The following is a 17,258-nucleotide window of genomic DNA, read 5'->3' as shown; positions in this document are numbered from 1 at the left end:
AGTATTGCGGGGTGAAGTGTCATGATTTCTATAGCTTACATTCAAGTGTTTCATCAAAAAGATTGTTCATATAAAGAGAAATAAAGGGAAGAAGGCAACATGTTAACAACTGGTGCCTCGAGGTGAAGGACATAGGGATGTCCACTGTGATGTTCTTTTAACCCATCTGTCGCTTAGACAAATTCCAAAACAAAAAGATGGTGGGGGTGGGGGTATACAGACAAGATCAGCAAATAAACAGATCAGAAGTTAGGGCTACGAGCCAAAGCAGAGAGTTTCAGAGGAGCCATTTTCTTTCCCATATTTAAAAAGAATGATTGTGTGAACTACATGCATCTTATACAACCAGTTATGGCAAATGAGGTAGGCGTCTTTATGTATGTCTACAGGCAAGTGTGGAAAGACGGTCGGAAGTGGTGATGATAACCTGTAGCTAGGAGGATATCAATGATTTTTATTTTCACTTACACTTTTTTGTATTGTCTGAAATTCTTATAAGAACCATATGTCATCTATATGTACTCAAAATAAACAATAAAGCTATTGTCATCCTGAAAAAAATTAGCCATATCTGTAGGACTTTATACATTCTTGCAACTTCCTATGAACCTAAAATTATTGCAAAATGAAGTTTTCAAAATTGGTTTTCCAATATTTATATCTTAATTTTAGAAAGATACTAACTGTGACCAATACATCAGACTTTTTTTTAAAAAGCCTTGTGAGTTCCTACTAAGGGTCATCAAATATTTATTCCAGTCTCATTTAGGTTAAAAAATAAAAAAGCTTCAAATATAAAGTCGTGTTCTTAGGAACATGGCATTTTAATCTTTTTTTTTTTTAAAGTCACAGGGCAGGGAAGGGGCAGAGGGGAGAGCTCCCTGGGTCTATGACAAGCTTCCTCTCCACTGATCCTCCGAGCACTGAGCCCCACCAGCGCTGCCCAGGCACCGCCTGCATCAACACAAACCTCGCTGACCACACACGGTCTCAAGGCACCTCCCGCAGGCACAGAGCATCCCTCTCTAAACCACAGAAACGGTTTCCTTTTACCTAAGTCCCTGCACCCTCCACTGAACACCTGCTTCATAGAGACCTCACAGAAGGAAAAAGACCCCTATACCATTCCTTTTATATATATATAAAAGAAATAATCATTTGGGAAGGGATAAGCCTCCACAGGCTTCACAGGGAGGCATGTGTCCAGTTGCTCTAGTTACAGGATCTAAAATCTGAAACTTGAACCAAAGTGGTTGGGCGTCGGGGAGAGACAGGCTGGGCAATCAGCGCTCAACGGCTTGAAGGCAGGAAAGGAAAGGGCAGGTCAGCCTGGCAGCCGCTGCAGCCCGGCCAAGGGCGGGACTACTTCATCAGGGGTGGAGGGTGTGAAAGATCTAGAAGGCCGCCAGAGGCTTTGCGCAGAGAGTGAACTTGGTCTTGGGGCCCTAACTGCCCCAGAGCTGTCGTGACTAAAGGCGGCAATTTGGTGGGGAGAGGACGGAAGCTGTCTCTTCCTTCAGCGTGCATCCCTCAGTGACACACATCTTCAAGTGCTGACTGCCACCGCCCAGCTGAACAAGGATCTTTCAAATCCAATCCAATGCATTTGGATGATTCAAGCCTTCTCTGGTCTTTTGCTATTTTCTCCTTCATTGCTGGCTTCAAAAGTCCTGAATAATCTCCCCGCTTCCCTCTGCAGACTCAGCCCTTGCATTCTAGGCCCCAGTCATAAAGACCCTCTTTCTGTTCCCCAGACACCCCATGCCCTCTCAGATCCCCCAACCCCAAGCCCAGGTCCAGTGCTGCTCCACCATATTCCCTGTGAACCACTTACCAAGCTGAGCACTCATTCAGCTGTCCCAGCACTGCCTCAGGAGGGTCACTGCCACCCCCATGCCCTCCTCTGTAGAGAAACCGGCTCAGAAAGCACAGCCCGTGGGGAGGCAGGAGTTGCAGGGCTAATGCCATTATCAGGGTGGCCAGAAGCCTGGTGGGGTGAGGAGCCCTCCCCCTACCAACCACGGTGGTGTGGGGATGCCTGGGGCTCACCTCCTTGCTTTCCTGAGACGCCTTCAGGGGCACACAGGCTGTGGTCTAAACTTTAGCCCTTACCCAGTGCAAATTCCCAGGCAGGGAAGCTGACATCCCTAGTAAAAGGAGACTTCAGACCAAAATAACTAGACACCTGAGGAGTACAATTACTGTAAGAGATCAGCAACAGGTTGAACACATGTAACATGAGGCAGAATGACTGGGGCAGACCAAAAAAATTGTAAGAAAAAAGTATAAGAAGTATCCTCCAAGGGATAAAGAAAGAGATTCTAACATCAACCAAGGGGAAATATGACTGGACATAATGGGTGGGATACTACACAGCGGATTCAGGAGAGGACAGAGGATGCAATGGAAGCTCAGAGAGACGAATTCTTCCAGAAGGGAGAAGACAAGAAGGAAGGGGTAGGTTCTGAGATACAGAAAATGAAAGCAGAGAGTCCAGGAGCCAGGTAATCGGGAACACGAAAGCAGGGAGAAACAAACAAATAAAAAAGGAAATATTTGAAGAACATTGGTAATTCCTTGGAATTAAAAAGAGACTGAAGATTTCAGATTGAAAAGAGTTTGTAAAGGACCAAACAAGATACACGAAGACTCACACCAAGCCACAATATGATATTTTGGAATGTTGAGATTAAATGCAAATTCTAAAAGCTTCCATAGAGAAAGAAAAAGAATGAGATTAACGTCAGACTTTTCAATAGCAACACTGATGCAAAAAGACAACAGAGTAACATTTTTAAAGTGCTGAAGGAAAAGAACTTTGAACACAGAAGTAGGAAACGTGCAGGCATATTAAAGGTTTCTCAGGCATGCAAAGGCACCGAAGGTTTGCCACATAAAGGCTCACTCTCAAAATATGCATCAGAGAAGTACTCAAATAAAAAGACAAATAAATCCTGCAGTGTAAGATATATGGGAAATAAGCCTAGTCAAATAAGATAGTAAGGTTTCTTGCCTAAAAAAGGACAAGAAAAAAGAAAGGAAGGAAGGAAAGAAAGGGAAGGGAAGGGAAGGGAAGGGAAGGGAAGGGAAGGGAAGGGAAGGGAAGGATTAATTCCAAAATTCCTGAATTAAAACACATGATAACAGCAACACACCTGGAATGAGTCCTAGGAAGAAAGAGACCCAAATTCATTTGAACCTACTAACAGACTTGTATTACCAGAGGTAAATATAGATTCTGATACATAAAAAATGAGTGGGGATAAATAAAGACAAATTTGGATCTTAAGAGCAACCACCATAACAACAAAAATAAAATGGTTTTAAATGACAAGAAAAAAATTCTTGTTGATCTGTCAGAAAGCAGGAAATGAGAAAAAAAATCTAAAAAAAAAAACAACAACGAAGTATAGTAAGGAGGAAAAATATTAAATAAGATGTTAGAAAATATACCAATAAAATAATCCTTACAGGTGTAAATGGATTAAACTCACCAATTTTAAGGACTCTTAGATTGGCAATAAGTGATACATTACCTACAAGAGACAAATACCAAAAAAAAGAGAAAGAGGATGGAGAAAGATACTCCCAAGTAAATATGAGCCAAAAGAAAGCTGGAGAATCAATCCAAATATCTGATAAGATAGAATTCAAGGTTAAAAAAAAAAAAAAGAAGGAGCAGAGATGGGAGCTACGTACCAGAAAAAGAAACAAAACTGTAAAAGATATATGATCTTTCCTATTATATGGACCTAACAAATCACCTTGAATATACACACACCCTTACCTAAAGCAAGAACTAACAGAATGGCAGGAAAAGAGACAAGTCAACAAATACACTTGAATATTTTAACCCACTCCTCTCAGAAACCACTAGAACAAGCAGACAAAAAATAAGCAGAGGTATAACAGGTCTAAATAATACATTAACATGCTCGAACAAGGAGATACAGAGAGAACTCTACTCCCAAATAAACTCTACTCCCAACTTCTATAACAAGTAGCCACACGCTAAAGTGTCAGTATATTCCAAGGAATTAGTATCACAAAGACTTCCTGCTTTGATCATAAAATTAACAAACAGTAACAAAATCAGTTTCTTCTTAATGCCTATGTCTAGAACTTAGGTGGAAAAGAATTTTTAAAAAATAGAACTGAATGACAATGAAAACACAACCTGTCAAATTTATGAGATACAGCTCAAGCATTACTCAGAGAAAAATGTGTATTTTAAATGCATTCTCCTCTGCTTACTCTCTAAGGCTGAAATGAGGAAGTGTTTCCTTGAAAGTCACCCAAACAGAACATGAAGCACTGGGGGAAAACTCTCACAAAGTCTACAAGTATCTCTCTGGGGGCCTGATGGGTGCTCTGAGCCCAGGGCTCATGAGAGATAAACATAATGCTTCCAGTAGAAAGAAACCTAAAGGTACACCCACCTTTACTCACAGCTGGGTCAGTAGGTCTAGCCAAACTATTAACCACAGACGACTGTATGTCAGGAAAAAATAACATGGCCCTGAACCCTACAAAAGTCCAGACCCTTTCAACTACCCATTAAATTGGATGTAAAAATCAACAGAGCCTGGAATCAAGTCTCCTAAGTGTCTACTAAGGACCTGGCTCCGCTGCTGTCATACCCATCCCCTGGGGAACCCAGAGCGAGCCCCCCAACCCTGTGAGATTGAGCACTCCCCACGCCCCCTGCCCCTGCCGTCCAGTATCGCTGCCATGAGGATAAAACACATTTGCACAGAAGTACCTGATAGGGTAAGTCAGCCATCCTTAAATAAGTTTCCATCTTCAAACAGAAAGGAGATAAACTGGGGACACCATTGTTAGGTCTTGCAAACTGATGCAAAATAATAGCATCTTTGGAGTCAATCTCTTGCTGTTTCCTGTCAAAACCAAAACAGAGAAAAAGAACAATCCACACGTTATACACTCAGTTCCCTTAGTTCCTCAGAGGTCCCTGCTGGGCTGGAGCTCCTCGGCGAGTGAGCAGATCTGCTTGTCAAAGGGGTTTACCTCACCCAGGAGCACTTAGAGAGTGGAAGCTTGGTCAGAACACAAGAGGACCTCACAAACTCTGACCTTACCATGGCTGCGAGAGCTCAGGAGAGTAACTACACGTCAGCCTCCTTCCGGTCCCTGTGGCCTGTGGGCAGGAAGCGCACTTCCAGGTCAGGTCCACCTCTTCTCTAGCTGGCTGCCTACCTGCCAGGGACAAGCTGGATGGATAAAAAATATGTCCTGTGCTTCCCGTGTGTCAGGCATCGTTCTGAGGGCTTCACGGGCATTACCTCATTTCATCTTCATAGTAGCCTTATGAGGTAGGTACGACTGTTATCCACATTTTGTAGATGAGGAAACTGAGGCACAGAGGATAAACCTGCCCGAAGTCTCGTTACTAGTAAACGGCAGAACCCGAACTAAACCAGGCAGTCAGAGACGATGTTCTTGACCACTAGGCTGCACCATGACAGTCTCCTCATCCACAGGACCCTGGAAGAACAGTGCAGACCTACTCGGCCACAACTCAAGCCTGCAGGCAACCTGAGACTGAATATCCGGTCCCTCTTCCAAAGCCTCACCTGGCCTGTCACCTGTGGTGCCGAGGAACCCGGCTCCTGGGCACTCTCTCTTCCTCCTACCTTCACAGGGGCCCCACGTTCACCACACAGCATATCCCCTAGCACCCCTGCCTTCTCCCTTTCTTCTGTCTCAGCCACACATCTGTCTTTTCCTTTGGCTACTTTTTTGGGTGGGGAGGACTTCCCTGGTACAGCTTTTTCAGTAGCCACCATGCAGTAGAGCAAATGCTGGACTCCACGTCTGGACACCTGGGGTCGAGTGCAGGCCCTGCTTCCTATGGCCGCATCACCCTAGACCTCTCCTCCTCTCTCATACAGAAAGTGAGAAGTCTGCCTCTATTATCGTGGGAATTAAATAAAATAGCATCTGTACCCATTTGGTGAGCTATCAAGCATAAAGTGGTAGACTTAATTCTCATTCAAAGAGATATGGGCTTGTACCCACAAGCCGCAAAGTCTCATGCCACACAGCGCCACTCAGACAGACATCACATCCAGGAACCTTCCACATTCTCCATCGTTCACTCTACCCAACCGTTCCCCAGTCAGATAAGCCTCACTCTGCCCCTTGGCCTTCCCTGAGTTTCTGGTTCCCTCACATTGTTCCTAGTTTAATCCCACAAGTACTTCTACCCAAGTAGACAAGGGCAAGTTCTTCGTGTCATCGTCACACGATGCTCACTTACTGCGGAAGCTCCGCTCAGTAAGACAAAGTCTTTTGGAGAAGTTTACCACGAGAGTGCCCTTTCCACTTAAAGAGTTAAGAATGACTCATTTTGAAAAAAATTGGTCAAAAGAATAAAAATATTTGCTGCCTTTGGACAAGACTTGCTATAAAACAAAAGTTTTCACTTAGATGAAGTGTTTGAGAGGTCAGATATTAAAAGTAAAGAAGCCATTTAGACTATGTTCCTAAAAAGTGCAAACTGTAGATTTGACAACAGATTTTGTCCAGTCAAGTAATTCACGTCAGAGCGGTATTTTCATGTAAATTAGCCAGGCAAAAATTTAAGAACTGAAAGGAGAGGAGATAAATGTAAAATCCCTTTCTCCATTGGCCAGAGCAATCTAATTCTGAAGGTGAACTTGGGCCCTGACATAAGAATGGATGTGACCAGCATATGCCAATGACTCTGTGTACACCATACGTATTAAATCATTTCATATTGACAGTAGCACTACAGAGTGGATATTGTTATAGTTTAAAATTAGTATATTATACCCTACTTATATTTTACAATAGACAAGGAAACTGAAGCTCAGAGAGGCTAAGTAACTTGCCCAAAGAATATCAATTTAAGACCAAGTTATTCTCTTGTAAAATGATTATAAATCAATAAAAAATGTTAAAAAATAAAAATAAAAAGACCAAGTCATTCTTAACTCCAGTTCCCAAGTTCTTAAGCACTTCAGCTACACCAAAATGGGCAAATCTTCAGTACTTTTATTAAGGCAGCCAGTTGGGCTCAGACCACTCAAACCTGGAACTTTCTGATGAAAGTCTATAGTAGCTAATGATAGCCAACTTTTATTGCACGCTTACTATAAGGTCAAACTCTGTGCTAAGCATCTCACATGTGTTAACTCACACAATCAGTCTCTGAGGAAGCCTACTGTTATTATCCCCATTTCACAGATGAGAAAACTGAGTAGCCAAGCTTACTCTTAGGTCCAAGGTTACATGGTTGGTTAACAGCAGAGTAAATCTGAACCCAATCTAGCCCCAGAGCTCTCCCCACATGTCAGGAAACTCTCTCTAACTAAGGATCAGCAGAGCAGGTGATCTGTTTCCTGAACACTATACTTTATATAAAGTGCTGTTATAATGAGGAGTGTGTAAGAACACCTGTGGAGCAGCAGACTGGCCCCTATTCCCACAGTGAAGGATCTCACAGATGACCATGTCTCTGTATATAGCTGCGGGGCTATTAGTTCAAAGATCACATGACCCACGGGCTGCTCTGATTCCCTAAGTTTTCTAGGACAGGATGAGCCGGTGTGCCAAACAAGCTATGCATAACAAGTCATTCCTGGGTCAATTTACAAATACTACATTTCTGAATGCTAGACAGAATTTAAGAGTGCTGCAAGGCTCTCTCCTCTTGGGGAGAATAAAGTGGAGGTTTGGGATTATATTTCTTTAAAAATACTGTGAAGGGAAAAATATGGATAAAATCCAAAAGACTTACTTTGGTTATACTCATTAATCAAACTTCTTAAATAATTCTCACGTGTCAACTTGCCTTCCACTCTGGAGATGTACCCATAGATTAAGGTTAAGTCTATGCAGCAGAAAATCCAAGTACAGTGCTGAAGCCCACGATCGCCAGTGAACTCAGACAGTGTAGCCATTTCAAGGGGCACCTTCCATCCCACATAGTTCAGATCGTTTTGTGTTTTTGCCTAAACCACACAGGCAACTGAAACTTAGCTTTCACTCAAGTGCAGGCCACTATCCTGTAACCTCTGAATCTCAGTACCCGACCTCCCTGGGTCTCCTTCCCCTATCCCTCTGTGCCCCTGGAGGCTGTCAAAAACTCAGGTCCCTGCCACAGGTCTGTCTTCCCTGAGCGGAGCCCCAGCTCTCCACACTCCGCTTCTTCTCCTCCATCAAAACTTATTCCGGAATCAGGAAGAAGGGATAAGAAATGCGGGCTCCACAGACACACGTTCCCAGATTTGATCCTACTACTCTTCCTGTGTGATCTTGGGCTACCAAAACTTCCTCATTTAAGACATGAGATCAAGCATCCCACCAGGAATAATGCAATTGCGTTGGTAAAGCACTTCTACGCTGAGCCCCAACTAAAGGCTCAAAGTGGACAGGCATTTTTTTATTTGCATTACAATAGGGTTTCCCAACTCAACTTAAACACCTGTCAAGAAATATAGGTGGATAAACTGTAATCCAAATAAGTATCCAAGTGGGCAGAGGACTCTTCTCTGTGCAGGGACCACACCTACTAGGGCGTGGCCTCTTCCCAGGGTAGGCCCTGAGCTGCCCCCTCCCCATTTCCTCAAGGTCGTTTAAGCAAGGTTTAGACTCAGTCCTGTGAAGCTGTGCCTTCACTCCCTCCACCAAGTGGAAGAACTGGTGAGAAGCCACATGGTTCCTGATCTTCAAAAGGCTTTGGACTGGAATATAACTGGGAACAACTGCACAAATATCTTTGTTTTTCATATAGCTTGAAACCTTACTTGAAATAGAGTTCTAAACCTAACAAAACTATAAAATAATCTAGAGAAATAATTCATTTGAATTTTAAAAATCTGTTTCAACTAGACTCAAGACACTACTAAGTAAGAGAATTCAGTGGTAAGCTTAAAATAAAACTTCTCAATTACGGCTCAGTAATAGGAAAGCCAATACATTTGCCCAGACCTAAATGAGTCCCACCCTCTCAGAGACTAGGAATATTCAAAATACCTGTTAGGCTGTCACAATGTCCTCCTGGAATCCCTGCAGGCCTGCTAAAGGTCACCTATCACTGTCTTTGCTTATAAAACTATTGTGTAGGATTCCCCCACTGGAAAAATGCAGTGTAGATACATTTTTCACTCTTCAGAAAATACTGGCCAAGAGGGTCATTCTGAGCTATTGAAATCTGCTCTTTCCTGGTCATCTCCCAGTGACAGAGGGCTCAAATGCATGTTAATTTTGACCATAAACTGACGTTTCAATTAGCCAAACCACCGGTCCCAGCAGCCTGTGGTACTATCCTGGTGAAACAAAGATCTCCTGTCCGGCTGGATGTACCAACAGCAGGGGCCTCCATTTTCTGGTATCTCCAAGTCAATCCTGTAAACATTTTGCGGCAGGCAGCAGATGCAACTGTTTACGGCACCAGCACCGGGCAACTCCCGTGCACGCCCATGTGCTAGTCGTGTCCTCGGATTTCCTACTGTTCACACAACAATGGCATTTAAGCCTGAAGATGGTGCTTAGCTTTAAGTACCACATTAGCAGATAACCAGGTTAAGGCTGCATCAAAACCGCACACCACTACACTCCGCCATGCACCCCGAACAGGGACCCAGGGGTCTCCGGAGCTTTTGCAATTTCAGCCTTTTGATGATGTTGACACTTGGGAAGGGATAGAGGAGAACTAACCTTTAAGTATAAGATAAGGTTAGAAGTTAATATTACAGCGTTGTCATCTATAAACAAAGAGGGTATTTCATAAAAATGTAACTTAGTATTTCTACAAGGCCTAATTCTACGGTTGCAAATACACTGCATTTAGGATCTTCCTAAGGGCATTTCATAATAGACGATTATGCTCCATAACAATCCAGAGAATTTTGCTTTTAGCACCAAATGATTGGGAGACAAGTGTTCTTCCCTCCCAGTACCAGTAATTCTCCTGTCAACTCCAAACTGCCCCTCACGGCCAGGTAACCACGGACTGCCTCTGGCGAAAGGTAAGGACAAGACTCGGGCGTTTGGGCGGCATGACCGAGGGGCTGCCACGGGTCCCCCCTCGCGCCAGCCCTGCCCTGGCAGGTGCCCTTCTCTGCGCCCCTGCGCGGGGCCCTCTCTCCGGCTCACCTAATGACCAGGAGTTCGTGGAGCAGATACGCAGCTGCGGCCAGCAAAGCTCCCCCGGTCAAGTAAAGGGTTTTCTTCCACCAGGGATCGGAGCCCAGCCCTGCCATGATCCCACCGTAATCCTGCAAAGGGAAAGCGATGATGTCCCCATAAAAGGAGAAGGGCTCCTCGGACCCGGCCCACCAGCCGAAGAAGGAGACGCTCTGGTTCCAGCTCAGATCCACCACGCACGGCCTGGACGAGGCAAAGCCAACCCCCCAGTGCATGCTGCGCGGCTGGCTGCGGGCGCCCCTCCCAGGGCCCGCGCCGCCCGCATGGGAAGGGGCCGGCGCGGCCGGGCGCGGGCTCAGCAGCGCGCTGGGGGCGCGGGCGGCGCGGGCGGCAGCGACCGAGGCGGCGGCGGCGGCGGCGGCGGCGGAGGAGGAGGAGGAGGAGGGAGGACGCGGGCCGCGGGTGGCGGGCCTGGCCGGCGGGGCCCCGGGGCCCTGGGCGGCAGCGGCGGCCGCCGGCTCCCCCCGCAGCGGCCTCTCCGCGCCGCTCTTTGTGTCGGCGCCTGGAGAAGGCCGCGTGATGTCATTGCTCCCCGGGGCAGGGAAACAGAGGCGGGATAAAGTCACCTACCCCGCGCCCTGCCCCCGCCCCGCATCTCCGCGGTCCGGCGGCCTCCGCCCCGGCCGGAGCTGCGGGGCTGGGCGCGCCGGGCGGGCTCCGCGCCTCCAGGCGGCACGGCCAGGAACGGCTCGGTTGCGGAGGTGGCTGGAAATGCGGCTCCGCCCGGAGGAAGCTACAGTCGGGGCCCGGATCTTCGTCCCCCCACCCCACCCCACCCCCCGGCCCGTCCTCCGCCTCCGCTCCAGCCCCTCCCGCCCGCGCGAGAGCGGGGCGCGCGCAGAACTCACCTGGGACCGCGCGGAGCTCGGGCAGAAACGCCGCCCCTCGCGGGGGCTGGACACCCGGGCCCGGGCAAGGTCGGGAATTCCACTCCTCTCTCTAGCTGTCAGGAAAGCGCTGTGTCTTTGCATAACTTATGAAAACACTTATTCCTTTGCAGTTACCTAAGGCTTGGCCATGTGCTCACGGAGAGAGTCTGGTTTGATAAATAACAACAAAAATGTACTCTAGAGAGAAATCCCCTTTGACAGACCGGTCCAAGTCCAGTCTTTCCCCTTGGAAACCATCACCAGGAACGCGTGGCTGCGCCGTATTGCTCTGGTTGTTTTCCCTTTCCTTTTCTGCGCAGGAAATGTGTGTGTGATCGATTTTTCTTCCTTTTAACTTCATTTTTTAAAGTTGTACAAATATGTACAAAGAATAGGACCTTGTTTCATAGACGTGTAAGATGTACATACAAGTTTTAGCCAGAGCATGGACAGTTTAAAATTGTTCGAAGGAACTGAAAAAAATCAAGTAGGGCGTTTATCGCTCTTCAGGTGAAAGAGTGGCTATGGGAACCCTCCAGGCTTCTGAGTGAACGACCTGAGATTACAGTGAAGGGGGACTCCTCCTTTCTACTTCTCGGACCACACTAGCCCTTTAGACAGGCAGTGAGTGTGGTCATATGGTTAATAAAATACGGGCGTGTTGCCCCCCAGCAACGAGATACAGGGAGAGGCTAGCCACAAGAAGGGCCCCAGACACTACTGTATACGTTTACGGGACCTCTCAGGGAGAAGCAGAGTGTGCGGTTGGAAGTGAACCTTCCATGAGCAAATTGCAGAGTGGAACCCAAGGGCCTGCTGGAGAGACAGAGGTGGTCACCAGACCGCCTTCTGGGGAGAGAGACCAGGAGGCTGCAAAGGAAGAAGGGTGGGCAGGTTCGGGATCAGGGCAGAAATGCTCTGGTTGGAGGGGGATTCTCCATTCGTCCTCTGTGTCCTTCCCATGCAGCGCTCAGCCTTTGCTCTCATTAAATGTTGAGCCAATATTTAAAGAATATCTGTCTGATTTTTGGTACCGAATTATTTGCCTGAGTGTCTATGTCCAGCCATGAGGATGAGCATAAATTATTACCTTGAGTGGAGGAATATGGAAGGCAAAAAGGAGAATCAACCCTGCAAACTCTGTGCCCAGAAAACAAGTTAGAAACCAGATGAAGTTTGATATTCGGATCCCAGAAAGTGCATTCCACTCCAAGGCAGACCTACTCCACCCACTCATGGAAGCCAGTGGCCACTGCTGCATCCTGGGAGTATCAGATAATTGCTGAGCACTATCTGGCCTTTGGGTCAAGTATGGCTTGAATGTTCAAAGGTATCTTGAACTGAACATCTTTAAGAAGCAGGTGTTGGTAAAATAAAACCCCATAGAGAAGCTAAAATATAATCTTAAATGATCTGTTGCAGATTAAACTCAAGCTTTTAGATCCATGGCCTAGAAGAGAGAAGATTCTTAGAATTCAGTCTTGTATAAAGGTGAGAGGAGGCAGAGTAGTATCTAAGGAGTTAACAGACTCCTTGGGGAAAAGTTTGGTACGAAGATGTCAGAACAAAGCTCTGGGGAAACCAGGAAAGCAGCTATAGCTGTGAAGGCCCAGCAGCAACGCACATCTCAGCCAGATCAGGTTGGGCCTTCCGTGGAGAAGCTGCGCACAAAGGGCTGCAATCCAGCCCCAGAGAGAAGGGACCGCGGGGCAGGGCCTCAGCCCTCTAGGGGTGGCAGTGCTGTTACCCGGCAGAGAGCAAGTGAGCAGGCCTAGGGTAACTGAGGAGCAGACCTGGGGTAACCGAGGAGCTCAGCAGACTGCTTCTTCAGAGTGACTCCTGAGAAGCCCCTGTGTGGAGCCAGATGCCAGGTTCAACCCGCAGTGTCTGTCAGGCCTCCCGCCCCGCAGGGGGCAGATGTAGGGAGCTGAGCCTGTCGCAGGGCTCCTTCAGCTAGTGATGGGGTGTGAAGACCTTGGGAGCCAGAGCGGGCAACTTTACTCCACCCCTCCCACCACCACCACCAAATCTGATTGCCTTAGTATCATAACCATGGACCGTAGCTCCAAGCTAGAGGCATCTTATTTTCCTTCTTCAAAATCTTTGTTTTACTAACAATTGAGGTATTTCAAGACAAAAATAGAAGGGACTAAGAGTTATTGAACAACTGTCGGTCTAATGATATGTTTTTTCCAGTAACTCTTCAAAACAACCTGTGTTAGACAATTATTGTCATTCCTATTTTACAAACGAGAAAACTAAGGCTCAGAGAGGTAAATTAACTGAGTCAGTTTCCAGGGCTAAGTAATGATAGAGCCAGAATTCAAACCCCGGTGTCTCACACCAGCAGCTCTTTGGTTGTCCATCACCTACAATGTCTTTCACCCCAAGTACCAGTGCTGAAGCACTGTCCATGATATTCCTTCTTTAGGTCATCAGTCTGTGGCTCAATTCTGAACCGTATCTAAACCCAATGGCTACAAAACCTCAAACGCTGCTGACTGTGCTGCCACCTTTTGAGAAGGGTGGATTTAGACAATTTCTTACACAGATGTTGCTATGCCTGCGCCATGTGACTCTGCAGCCTGGCCGTGGTGACGTGACAAGGGACAACTAAATCAGCGCTTCCCAAACTTTGTATATGTATCATCTGGAAATCTGTCACAATGATCAAATAAGAGACAATTAGATCAGTACTTCTCAAATGTTACGTGAATCACTGGGGATCTTGTTAACATGCAAATTCTGACTCATGAGGTCTGAGATTTTGCATTTCTAATAAGCATACAGGTGAAGCCAGACCACACTTGGATGAACAATAGTTTAGACCACTAGTTTATGTGACGGATCAAAAACTCTGCCCAAAAGAAACACCTCATGTTGGATGGTTTCTAATCAACCCAATCAAGTGACCATTTGTTGTTGAATTCGGACACCAGATACACAGATAAAAGGGCTGGGGCAGGAGTAGAATCAGGAATGGAAAGAAAATGAATCGAGACTCAAGAAAAGCCATTCGAACAGAGAGTAATGCATAATCCTTGTGAGAGGTTAATTTGACGTTTGAGTGCTAAGAGCTGAGAGAGGAAGCCACAGGGCAGGAGAGGAGGGGCAGGATGCTGGGAGGAGAAGGTGGGGAAGGAGTACCCTGGGGGATTAGTGATACCATGGCACCTTTTCTCAGGAAGCAACACAAAGAGCGTGAACAGATGAAGAAAATATTTTATAAGTTTCTTTTCCCCTGGAAAACTTTTCACAAGAATGTTATACTTTGTGTTTCAAAATGTAGCTTAAGAGATTTAAAATCTAGCTGCTGTAGTTGTAAGTGGATGTGATGCTGGCATTATTGCTGGTTTTATATAATTAAATTTAATATGCTATTTTATTAAAATATCTCTGTATTATTCACAAAATAAACAATTTACTTGATAACGTTACCCTGAATTTTATCATAAAACTTCTACTTTCTCAGCTTGATTTGTGGAGAAGAGATCTAATACTACCCTACCCAGGTATCCAACATTATAGCTGGAAGCCAGCGTGTTACCATAAGGTGACTGTCCCTATCTACTTTCTGATGTACTGGACTTGGGCGTTTTATTAATCAGTATGCAACTCTCAGAAAACATTTTCTGCAAGGCTGACTTGATGCTGAGAAAAGATACGCAGATAATAACCAGGCTCAGATAAGTGAGGGGCGATTGAGAAAATGGGTCATGAGAAAGTTTGGAAGACTTTTAGCTTGGGTGGTGAGTTCATTTGCCAGGGCTGCTGTAAAGAGCACACAAAATTTATTTAAGCCACCAGTCTGTGGTGGCCAGTTCTGGAGCCAGCTGTCCAAGATCAAGGTCCTGTCAGGGTTAATTTCTCCTTGGCTTACAATGGCCATTTTCTGCCTGTGTCTACATGGTCTTTCCTCTGTACATTTGTCTTCTAATCTCCTCTTCTTATAAGGTCCTCAGTCATATTGGATTATGGCCACCCTAATGATCTCATTTTACCTTAATTACCCCTTTGAAGGCACTACCTCCAAACACAGTCACATTTTGAGGTCCCGAGGGTAAGGACTTAAACATACAGATTTTAGGGGACACAGTTCAGCCCATAACAGATAGCCTACCAAATGCCCAAGAGGAGATGCCCAATGGCAATTGAATGCGTGTGTTTAGAAGAGAGATTTGGCCTGGGGTTGCAATGGGTGGGATCACTAAAGGCAAGGGGGTAGACCAGAGAGTGTGAGGGTAACTGCTAAGCGAGAGGAGAGAGGGGCTGAGGACAGAGCCCTGAGAACATCACAGTCAGAGGATGGCCAGAGGAAGAGAAGAACCATCCAGGAAACCGAGAGGGAAAGAGAGGCCAGGAGGGAAGATGGACAGGTGTGGGGCCGCAGAAGCCAAGGGAAGGGGGTGTCTCAAGACTGTGAGGTGGGGTCAATAGCATCCCATGTTCCCAACAAGTCAAGTCAAATGAATTTAGCCAGCAGTGCGGACATCACTGACCTGGGGGAACAAGCACTTTCAAGTGTCAGGGGGTCAGAAGCCAGACTTCAAAAGTGAAGGCAGCATAGTAAGTGCAGGAAACACCTGCAATGAATTTGGTTGTGAAAGGAGGAAGCAAAGGTTGGTTGTTGGAGAGGGGAATAAATATTTCTCCAGGCTTTTAAAAGGGGTTTATATATATTCTTTTTAATATTAATACATGAACACAGTACAATGTTCAAGAGCTACAGAGAAGAATGCAATGAAAAGTCAGTCTCTGCTCCGGTTATCCTCCCCCCTCCTCCGGATGTGCCTGGCCCCAGAGGCTGCCCCGTGTGAAGGACAGCGAGACGTCCTTGTACTCGGGCTTCTGGTTGACCGCACCTACGCTTCCCACCATGGAGATCGGAGGACCGGAGGGGAGTGAGGAATGGATGGGAGTGAAGAATGGATGACAACTAACCCTTAGTATCTTTTCCTGCAGAGTTGCCCCAGGCTGTGTCTCTCTCCACAGGGCTCCTTCTGTGTGTTTCAGGAACTAAGTCTCCATATTTCTCCTTCAGCAGAGGGCTGATAATGGCTTCCTGCTGTTGCTAGCCCTGGGGTTCTGCACTTTGGTAAATAGCCCTTTTATTATTTTTTTTATTTTTTATTGAGCTATAGTTGATTTACAATGTTGTGCTAGTTTCTGGTGTACACCATAGTGATTCAGCTATACATATATATATCTTTTTTTCATATTCTTTTTCACTTTAGGTTATTACAGATACTGAATATAATTCCCTGTGCTATACAGTAGGACCTTGTTTATCTATTTTACATATAGTAGTTTGTAATTACAAACTCCTAATTTATCCCTTCCCCCCCCTTCCCCTTTGGTAACCATAAGTTTGTTTTCTGTCTCTGAGTCTATCTCTGTTTGATAACTAAGTTCATTTATATCATTTTTTAGATCCCACATATAAGCGATATCATGTACTATTTCTCTCCCTGACTTGTTTCACTAAACATAATGCACTCCTAGTCCACTCATGTTGTTGCAAATGGCATTATTTTATTCTTTTTTATGGCCGAGTAGTATTCCACTGTATAAATATACCACAACTTCTTTATCCAGTCATCTGTCAATGGACACTTCGGTTTCTTCTCTGTCTTGGCTATTGTAAATAGTGCTGCTAGGAACATTGAGGTTATAGGGATCTTTCCAAATTAGAGTTTCCTCTGGCTATATGCCCAGGAATGGGATTGCTGGATCATACGGTAAATTTATTTTTAGTTTTTTAAGGAATCTCCATACTGTTGTCCATAGAGTCTGCACCAGTTGCATTCCCACCAACAAGTGTATGGTGTTCCCTCTCTCCACACTCTCTCCAGCATTTATTGTTTGTGGACTAGTCCTTTGATTAAATGCTTCTCAAAATATCCAGTTTGCCTGTGTCTTTAGTTTCCTGCTGGGACTCTAAGAGATACATTCTCCCTTTTAACACTTCCCAGAAGCAAATACAGCCATCAGCTTCTGTGTTTATTCCCAGAGATGTTCGATGCATTAAAAATGCATTTTCTATATACGTGTTTGTATTTGTATATGTGTATTGTTCTAAATTATTTTTATACAAATCGTATCATTTAACTGCCTGTCTCCCAGTTTATTTTCTTTCCTTTTGTATCTTCAACATAGAACTTCCAAGCGTCTTCCTTCCTTCCTTCCTTCCTCTCT

At 45.6% G+C, this 17,258-nt stretch overlaps 1 protein-coding gene across 4 annotated transcripts in view; it reads right to left on the bottom strand.

The window, feature by feature from the left end:
- Positions 1-11,199, bottom strand: part of FAXC (failed axon connections homolog, metaxin like GST domain containing) — a 61,206-nt gene extending 50,007 nt beyond the window's left edge. The window contains exons 1-3 of one of the 4 annotated variants that reach the window (XM_074368595.1): positions 10,765-10,964; positions 10,144-10,265; positions 4,763-4,898 (exon numbers count right to left, since the gene is read on the bottom strand). In XM_074368595.1, the coding sequence (XP_074224696.1) occupies positions 4,763-4,898; positions 10,144-10,250 (243 nt within the window). In that variant the 5' untranslated portion in view covers positions 10,251-10,265; positions 10,765-10,964. The other 3 variants (XM_074368597.1, XM_074368596.1, XM_074368594.1) reach the window with 3 other exon arrangements.
- Positions 11,200-17,258: the final 6,059 nt, after the last annotated feature.

The sequence above is a fragment of the Camelus bactrianus genome, chromosome 8 (assembly GCF_048773025.1).
Source record: "Camelus bactrianus isolate YW-2024 breed Bactrian camel chromosome 8, ASM4877302v1, whole genome shotgun sequence".
In the NCBI taxonomy this organism is placed as follows: domain Eukaryota; kingdom Metazoa; phylum Chordata; class Mammalia; order Artiodactyla; family Camelidae; genus Camelus; species Camelus bactrianus.
The sequence above is the reverse complement of the archived record's forward strand: the minus strand, read 5'-3'. Positions and strand labels throughout refer to the sequence as shown.